This window comes from Anomaloglossus baeobatrachus, chromosome 5 (assembly GCF_048569485.1).
Source record: "Anomaloglossus baeobatrachus isolate aAnoBae1 chromosome 5, aAnoBae1.hap1, whole genome shotgun sequence".
NCBI classification, from domain to species: Eukaryota; Metazoa; Chordata; class Amphibia; order Anura; family Aromobatidae; genus Anomaloglossus; species Anomaloglossus baeobatrachus.
This window is the reverse complement of record NC_134357.1, coordinates 70,022,891-70,032,722: the sequence shown is the minus strand read 5'-3', so window position 1 is coordinate 70,032,722 and position 9,832 is coordinate 70,022,891. Positions and strand designations below refer to the sequence as shown.

At 44.9% G+C, this 9,832-nt stretch overlaps 1 protein-coding gene across 1 annotated transcript; it reads left to right on the top strand.

The window, feature by feature from the left end:
- The first annotated feature begins 923 nt into the window (after positions 1-923).
- LOC142312647 (olfactory receptor 5B21-like) lies at positions 924-2,199 on the top strand. The gene is made up of 2 exons (XM_075351645.1): positions 924-987; positions 1,250-2,199. The coding sequence occupies exons 1-2, from the start codon at positions 924-926 to the stop codon at positions 2,197-2,199; spliced, it is 1,014 nt and encodes a 337-aa protein (XP_075207760.1).
- Positions 2,200-9,832: the final 7,633 nt, after the last annotated feature.

Below are 9,832 nucleotides of genomic sequence, written 5' to 3'. Positions count from 1 at the left end.
ACTTTTGGTCACACTGTTTGCAGCCCTGCAACTGAAAAAGCTATAAAGGGCCGCAAAGCTTTCCCTGAATCAGCGACACTCTCCCTGCACTGACTGTCTGGATAGCTGTGAGCAGAGCACAGCGCGCCGGCCGGTATAAAGGCTCGGTCACGCTGTGCAGGCCGGCCAATCACTGCAATTCCACAACTAACAGGGCTGTGGCATTGCAGTGGTCTGCCAGCCAATCCCTGCATGAGGGCTGGCTCTCAAAAGAGCGCCAACATGCAGGGATGAAGACCACGAGTACAGCACGAGTATCGCGAGATTACTCGGTCCCCGCCGAGCAGCCCGAGTACAGCGATACTCGTGCGAGTACCGAGTAGTTACAAGCATGCTCGCTCATCACTAGTCTGCGTATGTCAGTGATTCTGGTACGTATAAAAAAAGCACAAACGTACCAGAATCACTGACGTCTGAAACGGGCCTTATACAGTGTCCTCCATTGTTGACATAGGTTGTGCAATATATAAATGAGACATGTGTCACTTCTGATCCTTTTTGGTGTGTCACAGACATCTCTCCAAATTGTTGCACAAAATATGTCAATTCACCATGAAAAGTATATCTTCATGTCTTAAAAAATGGTTTGGTGTTAAAATATATGCTATTCAGGGAATGTAATAATTAGATTGCACACATTGGTTTTACGTTGACACTACTGGATTGCATTGCCCTTCTTAAGGAAAATGTTTCTGTGCACCCCTTGGTAATAGAAAACATAGTACAGTGGTATAAAATAACTTAAATGCAGAAAAACTACTGAAGGGACTTCTGCCATTTTTGTCTCAACACAAAATTAACAGATTACATTCTTTAGCGCATGGAAAAAGAATTTTAGTAATTAAAAAGTAAATCATACATTTTTGACCATTGCCATTACTAACATGACTCCTTTTACAGTTTTAGAAAGCTTCTGTGAAGAACTGAGTGTAATCAGAGAGCAGCAAAGTATGCAAAAATGCAGAAAACTAAAGGTATATAATGATATTGTTTTTCACCATATTTCACAAATTGTTCATCATATAATCACTGTATATACTGGTATGGCATCGGATTGATAACATTTCAGTCATCAGCTATCTATTGCATAATTGCAATATATGTATATATATATATATATATATATATATATATATATATATATATATATATATATATATATATATATAAAATGTGTGCATTTAGAGCAGTAAAGTGTTTCTATTTCCAGAATGCTACTTATGCTACAATGATACTTCTCGGACTTTAAATTGGACTGACTTTATAATTGAAGGCTTATCTGATGCTCCAGAGCTCCAGTTTCCAGGCTTTATTATATTTCTCTTCATCTACTTGGTGATTATTTTTGGAAATGCTAGCATCTTTTGGGTCATTTGTTTGAATTCCCACCTTCATACTCCTATCTACATGTTCTTGATGAATCTCTCCATCACTGATATAGTTTATACCTCCAGTATTCTGCCTAAACTTCTAAGCATGCTGATCAGTAAGAACAAAACAATCTCATTTTGGGGATGTATATATCAGATGTATTTCTTTTTAGCTATGGCTTGTGCTGAAGTCTTGTTGCTGGCAGCCATGGCATATGACCGATATGTGGCCATCTGTCACCCTCTGCATTACATAACCCTAATGAGTGTGAGGCAAGCCGCCGCTCTAGCAATGTCTGCCTGGAGTATTGGATTTTTGGACCTAAGTGGTCATGCGGTACTTATAACAAGACCGTCTTTTTGTGCGTCCCACCTTATTGACCACTTCTTCTGTGATGTTATTCCACTGTTAAAAATTTCCTGCAGTGACACATCCGAGGTGGATTTGATTAATTTCATTGAAGGATCATTAATTTTATCATCTGCCTTTGTGTTAACATTGGTTTCATATATATTCATTATTTCTACCATTATGAAGATAAAATCTGCAGAAGGTCGACGTAAAGCCTTCTCCACCTGCTCCTCACACCTGACGTGTGTTATCATATTTTATGGGACAATGATCTGTTTGTACATGAGACCTACAACAAATTATAACCCGAAAAAAGACAAGTTTGTTTCTCTTCTTTATGCTGTTATAGTTCCTGTGCTGAATCCTGTTATTTACAGCCTAAAAAATCAGGAAATTAAAAGTGCGTTCAATAAATTTAAGAAAAAATTAGCTTATTGAAGAGTCAATGTGTGATTTTATGCAAAAGTGTCAAATAATAAATCAAATTTAAAGACATTTCCTCCAGTATTTTTATTATCATCATCATCAAATCTACCTGATAACATTGTTTAGATCCGCAGATGTTAAATGAAGTAATTGACGCACCCATGGGGTCAAGTGCTGCTTGTCACCAGGCCGCGGTGCTTCTGCTGCTGGGACATTGCAATGGCCTCGCCCGGTTCCATGACCCCAGATGTCAATAAAAGGCAGGAGACGGGGGACAATGGGGGTAGTAGTTCGTGACGCCACCCGTGGTGTGCGGCCAAGATTAGCCGCCACTGCTGGATCGCTTCTCTCTTCTGGGGCGGATAGCTATGCAGCTCAGTTGGTACAGCTCTCCATGGGCAGAGCTAGGCCCCAGGGAGGATGATGGTGGTAGAAGTCACTCAGACGCTGTTAGCGCTGGGGGCGCGATGGTGAGGGCGCCGGCAGTAACGGGTTGACACAGGTGGTGCAGTTCAAGGTCTTTACATACTGTTCACACACTGCCGTTGGACGTGCCGATCACCGCTGTGATGGGGTCCAGCCGATCCTGGATACATTGAAGGCCACCACCGGTGTGATGAACTTAGAGACCTTCCTCCTTGCGCTATGTGGTGAATCCCTGTGTCTTAAAGCTCTATAGGGACTCCTGGTCTGTGTTTAAGTCTTGTTTCATGTGGCAGGCAACTCGAGTCCCTTGTTGGGCCGGACCAAGGTCCTGGCTCCTGGCTCTTCTGCTGCTGTGCCCTGGACACTTTAGGTGGGCAAAGGGACATGCAATCCCCTCACCTGGCAGATTCTGCTGCTGAGACCTGAAGTACCCTCCAACCTGGGGCTCTGTGCCCCTTCTGCACCGGTCCCGAGGGAGCTATTAAGCTCTCCCTTCAGCGACCGTGTTCTCCTGCGTCTAACATGGTTCCTGTCCTAAGCTGTTCTCTTCAGTCTGTGTGTTGCCTTGCTCCCTTTTCTGTGTAGCTCCGCTCACCACAGAGTGTAAAGTCCCATTGCTATGGTAACCATCCAAAAAATGACCTCTCACCCAGTTCCAGTGGCTGGCTAATCACACACCCTTCTGATTCCCCCTCCTGTCTGCTAATCACTGCCAGAAATAGTTTTGTATTCCTGCTAGTCTCTGGTTCTCCCTGCTCTGAATATTGATTCCCGTGTTTTGACCCCTGCCTGCTCTGACTACTCTACTGCCTGCTGTTTTTGTACCTCGCTGCCATCTCCGGTTTTGACCTCTGCCTGATTTCCTGACTATTCCCTTGTCTGCTAATTTTGTCCCTTTTCTGTATCTCCAGGTTTTGACCCTGCTTGTTGACTACTCTTCTTGGACTCAGCCTTCCACAGGTAGCGATCTCCAGAGCCCTGTAGTAATTCCAAATCCCTGTATAGGGGTTAAAGGGTTTCAGGGTTCTTAGAAGCCTGCTTATTGAGCGGTTTTATTCTAACCTGTCCATAACAGCCATCCTGAGACAGTGGTTCCAGGCAGGCGTCATACCCACTCAAAGTTGTCATTAATGAGGTTTCGCCAAGAATTTAGGACTAACAAAATTCTGTGATCTTTACACAACTGTTATGATCTGGTAACTGTGGACGATCACAAAACATCCCATTAATAAGGAAAACCAAAAACCACAAGAGTAGTTGGAAACTGAGCTGACTGCAATCCCTTATCTATCAAACAACACTAGTAGTAGCAGTGGGATGTTCCTAACACACGTAGACACCTCGTCACTGCCTGAGAAAGTTGCTACACTTCAAACATAGAAATGAGGAATCCTAACTTGCCTCGGATCAGTCCCCATAGAAATAGCAAGCCCCCAACATGCAACAACGGTGATGTAAGAAAACACAATACACAGATAGAAAATATAGATCAGCAAAGGTGAGGCCCGACTTACTAGATAGAACAGGACAGGACAGATAACTGATTTCAGCCAGCAAAAAACCTGTAAAAAATACCAATCTCCTGATAATAATAAATACGGAGACCACACGGACTCTCACCCACTATATCAAGTACTCTTGTGCTTGACACTTTAAACAGAACTGCAGATATAATGGGAAGAAACAAAATCACAGAACAAGTAATATTCTAAAGTGCAGATAATCCAAAACTGAGCAGGGAGTGTCCCTTTCTTGCTGGAGGGACTGCCCTGCTCCCAAAAGGGGAAATATAGATCCTCACACACAAGAAACCACGCACAGAACCAAATGGAATAATCAGAAACACTTAAGGCCCTGTCACACACAGAGATAAATCTGTGGCAGATCTGTGGTTGCAGTGAAATTGTGGACAATCAGTGCCAGGTTTGTGGGTGTGTACAAATGGAACAATATGTCCATGATTTTACTGCAATCACAGATCTGCCAAAGATTTATCTCTGTGTGTGACAGGGCCATTTAGTGCAAATCCATCAATTAACCCTAGAACGCGCAAGCATAACAATCTACCATAGAAAACAAATGACCTAGCAGGCCTGCGAGGCCCCAGGTATGCATTCTAGGGTTAAGCACAGAAACAGTAAACTTATCTGGAGTAGATTCAGTCACCAAATAAATGGGAATATCAGAAGGGAAAATTCCCAGCCATCTTCAGCGGTGACCGCCAGGCACACAATGCTCTCCTAAATCAACTAGGCTGATCTGCAATAGGATTTCCTAGATTCCCAGTTAATGCGATCACCTGTCTGAATCACAGATTCTAACTCAGCTTCATTACAATTCCTGGCCACCAGAGGGAGCTCCACACCAGTACCCACTCGGATGACATTCACAACACACAACATTCTTAATTAGTGGACAATAGTGTAATGCACATCTTCACTGTTTTTTAAAAAAAATGTTGGCCCAGAGCTTGTGTTGCATGGACCGGAACTCCATGGTGTTTTAAAGCCCTATGGGGAAGGAGCAATTCCCTATGGGGCGGGGTAAGTGAATGTATTGTACCACTGTTTTTAAAGGCAGAGACTCTAAAATGTGTCTCTGAATGTTGTGGAGAGGTCACTGCCAGTTCTATTCTAAACAGAGTCCTACGCTTGCCACTGGCCCACTAATGCATGTCTTGATTAAAAAAAACAAAACAAAACACAGCCTGTGTTGCATGGACCGTAACTCCCTGGTGCTTTCAAGCCCTGTGGGAAGGGGGACAATTAATAGTATTGTACCGCTATGTCCCTGGAAAGATTTTTAATGTCCAGACTGCAAAATGGGGAGACACTTATATCTTGTGGGTAGTGTCAGGATTCTTTGATTAAGAGGGCTAGACCGGCCACTGTAGCATGTAGAGGGGGTAATTAATGTTATTGTATTGCTGTGTAGAGTTGAGCGCGGTTCGTGGTTCGAGGTTCTCCAGTTCGCGGCTCGAGTGATTTTGGGGGCTGTTCTAGATAGAACTAGAACTCGAGCTTTTTGCTAAAGCTCGATAGTTCTAGATACGTTCGAGAACGGTTCTAGCAGCAAAAAGACCAGCTAATTACTAGCTGGCTTTCCGCTGTAATAGTGTAAGTCACTCTGTGACTCACACTATGAAATTTCAGTGTATAGTGTGCGGGAACAGCGCATTCAGATCACTGCTGTATGGATAATGGCGATCGCCATTTTTTTTTTTTCCTAGTCTTCCTTCGCTAAGCGCGCACGTGTAGTGGGGCGGGCCAGCATGTCATCCAATCCCAGACACACACACAGCTAAGTGGACTTTTAGCCAGAGAAGCAACGGCATGTGTGATAGGATGTCCATGTCACATGTCCCTGCATTATAAAACCGGACATTTTCCTCCAGCACGCCATTATCTGCCTTCTGCGTCCTTGGTGTCAGTCATCACTGGCGCAGCTCCTATCGCCGATACTGCTGTGTACGCTCCATACACAGCGCTGTACAGCATAGGGATAGAACTTTCTATCAGTCCTTTTAAGGACTCATACCGGCAGGGTAAGAGCCATAGGTGACAGGTCCGTGAAAACAGAGTTTAACAGCTACAGATGACAGCGTCTGTGTAGCTAAGGTCAGGGATTTCCTCGCTGCATTTCCCCATTAGGAGGGATAGAAAGGCAGGCTTCCTTTCCTCTACCCAGAGACACACAATCCTGCCACTGTACCCTCCTGCCCTTTGCACACTCCAACTCATTGTTACTAAGCCATTATACTAGCAAACACTGAGTGAACTTAGTGGCATCCTAAACGTGGCTGTTGGACTTCTGTATTGTCCCAAAAGTGCAAAGATATTTGCAGCATGTCTGCCTGCATTGCACACTCAAACTCATTGTTACTAAGCCATTTTACTAGCAAACACTGAGTGAACTTAGTGGCATCCTAAACGTGGCTGTTGGACTTCTATATCGTCCCACAAGTGCAAAGATATTTGCAGCACGTCTGTCTGCATTGCACACTCAAACTCATTGTTACTAAGCCATTATACTAGCAAACACTGAGTGAACTTAGTGACATCCTAAACGTGGCTGTTGGACTTCTGTATCGTCCCACAAGTGCAAATATATTTGCAGCACGTATGCCTGCATTGCACACTCAAACTCATTGTTACTAAGCCATTATACTAGCAAACACTGAGTGAACTTAGTGGCATCCTAAACGTGGCTGTTGGACTTCTGTATAGTCCCACTAGTGCAAACATATTTGCAGCACCTCTGCCTGCATTGCACACTCAAACTCATTGTTCCTAAGCCATTATACTAGCAAACACTGAGTAAACTTAGTGGCATCCTAAACGTGGCTGTTGGACTTCTGTATCGTCCCACAAGTGCAAAGATATTTGCAGCACCTCTGCCTACATTGCACACTCAAACTCATTGTTACTAAGCCATTATACTAGCAAACACTGAGGGAAATTAGTGGCATCCTAAACGTGGCTGTTGGACTTCTGAATCGTCCCACAAGTGCAAAGATATTTGCAGCACCTCTGCCTGCATTGCACACTCAAACTCATTGTTACTAAGCCATTATACTAGCAAACACTGAGTGAACTTAATGGCATCCTAAACGTGGCTGTTGGACTTCTGTATCGTCCCACAAGTGCAAAGATATTTGCAGCACCTCTGCCTGCATTGCACACTCAAACTCATTGTTACTAAGCCATTATACTAGCAAACACTGAGTGAAATAAGTGGCATCATAAACGTGGCTGTTGGACTTCTGTATCGTCCCACAAGTGCAAAGATATTTGCAGCACGTCTGCCTGCATTGCACACTCAAACTCATTGTTACTAAGCCATTATACTAGCAAACACTGAGTTAACTTAGTGGCATCCTAAACGTGGCTGTTGGACTTCTGTATCGTCCCACAAATGCAAAGATATTTGCAGCACGTCTGCCTGCATTGCACACTCAAACTCATTGTTAGCCATTATACTAGCAAACACTGAGTGAACTTAGTGGCATCCGAAACGTGGCTGTTGGACTTCTGTATAGTCCCACTAGTGCAAAGATATTTGCAGCACGTCTGCCTGCCTTGTGCACTCAAACTCATTGTTACTAAGCCATTATACTAGCAAACACTGCTGCCAGTTTAAGGGCCGTAGTTGCATTGTCAGTGATAATTATTGTTGTTTATTCTGCTGTTAATAAAGATAGACCACCGCTGCAATCTACACCACCTCTCAATTTTTACTACCACATTTTAAGTGCACAATCTTGTCGCAATAAAAATGAGTGGCAAAATGACAGATGCTGGTGGAAAGGGTAAGAGGCGTGTTGGAAAAGGAAAAAAAGGGTTTGTCCGTGGGGAAGGTGGCATAGCTCCATTATCATCTGCTGAAGTAGACCATCTTCCAGCAAAAGTAAGATGTCTACTACTTACCGTGGACAATCCGATGTGCTCCCTTTTTTACGGACACGGACAACTGGAACAAAGCTAGATGATGGCCAAGAAAGGAAAATGCTTGAATGGATCTCAAGTGGTCCAACAAGTGCCCTCTCCGCCACCTCAACTACCGCATCCAAAAAACACCAGTCCTCTGAGTTGTCATCCCAATCAAACTTGCTTTCTCCCAGCTCTGAAGTCTCCATCCGTCCTGCACAGTATGGTGGAACTGAGATGACTGAGTCTGCAGAGCTGTTCAGTCACACTATAGCCTGGGAATCAGAGGTCTGCTCCCAAGCTACAGTGAGTACAGACCAAGAAATGGTCTGCAGTGATGCCCAGAACCTTTGTGACTCTGATTCAGGCCGTGAGGACCAAGTTTCTGAGCATAATGTTGACCCTTTTTCACCAACTGTAACACCTGTTGTTATAGACAATGAGGAACATACTGATGACGATGAGACGCAGATACCAGATTGGGATGACAACTTAAATATTCGGTCAGGGCAAGAAGAGGCTTGGTCTGTGGGTGAGGGGAGTGCAAACACAACAATTGATGAGGAAGTTCTAGATCCCACCTACTGTCAACCCACAGTCAGGCACTCGAGGAGGTCAACAGAGGTGGTGGAGGAGGATGCAACTGATGACGAAGTTACCTTGCGCCTTCCTGGACAGAGTCGGAGTACTGGTAGCACGTCTACAACTGCATCCTCAGCCACCACTCTGCCTCTGAGCACTAGTCGGGGTGGATAAACAGGTCGCATGCCCTCTGAGCCTTGCCTAGCCTGGTCCTTATTTGACATAGCAAAAGATCGCCCAAATTATGTGATCTGTAAAATTTGTCATGATTCTGTTAGTAGAGGTCAAAACCTCAGCAGTTTGACAACTTCTTCCATGAATCGTCACATGAATAAATATCATATGTCCCGGTGGGAAGCTCACCGTGCTGCAATGCGGCCTAGCGGAGCGAACCATCCACCGCCTGCCCCTTCTAGTGCATCCGCGCGCTCTTCATCTTCTAGGACTGTGGGGACAGCTGTCACACCTGGTTTTCCACGCACAACTTCCACCACTGTAACCGCAACAGGCAGTTTGCTTGGTAGGTCGTCAGTTGGTTTGGAAGGGGAAACAAGTGCGTGTGTACAGCTCTCTCAGACATCGATAGCACAAACGTTGGATGAAGGCAACATCATGTCTACGCCTGCACTTTCCTCACAAAGCTGCATTTTTCCAGGGACACACTACTCAACACCGTCTACACACAGCAGCCAGATCTCTGTCCCTCAGATGTGGACAAATAAAAGGCCATTTCCTGCGACCCATGACAAAGCTAAGAGGTTGACTTTATCCCTCTGTAAGCTCTTGGCTTAAGAAATGCTGCCTTTCCGCCTGGTGGACACACAGGATTTTAGAGACCTTATGTCTGTCGCTGTGCCCCAGTACTAGATGCCCAGTCACCACTACTTCTCTAAGAAAGGTGTGCCCGCGCTACACCAGAATGTCGCACACAACATCACCGCTTCCTTGAGAAACTCTGTGTGTCAACGGGTGCATTTCACCACCGATACTTGGACCAGTAAGCATGGACAGGGACGTTACATGTCGCTGACTGGGTACTGGGTAACTATGGTGATAGATGGTGAAGGGTCTGCTGCACAAGTCTTGCCATCCCCACGACTTGTGTGTCAATCCTCTGTCTGTCCAAGTTCCGCCACTGCTTCTGCCTCCTCCACCTCATCTGGGTCCTCCACCTCCGCCCCAAGCCTGCCTGGTCAGGCCACCAGCGTTCT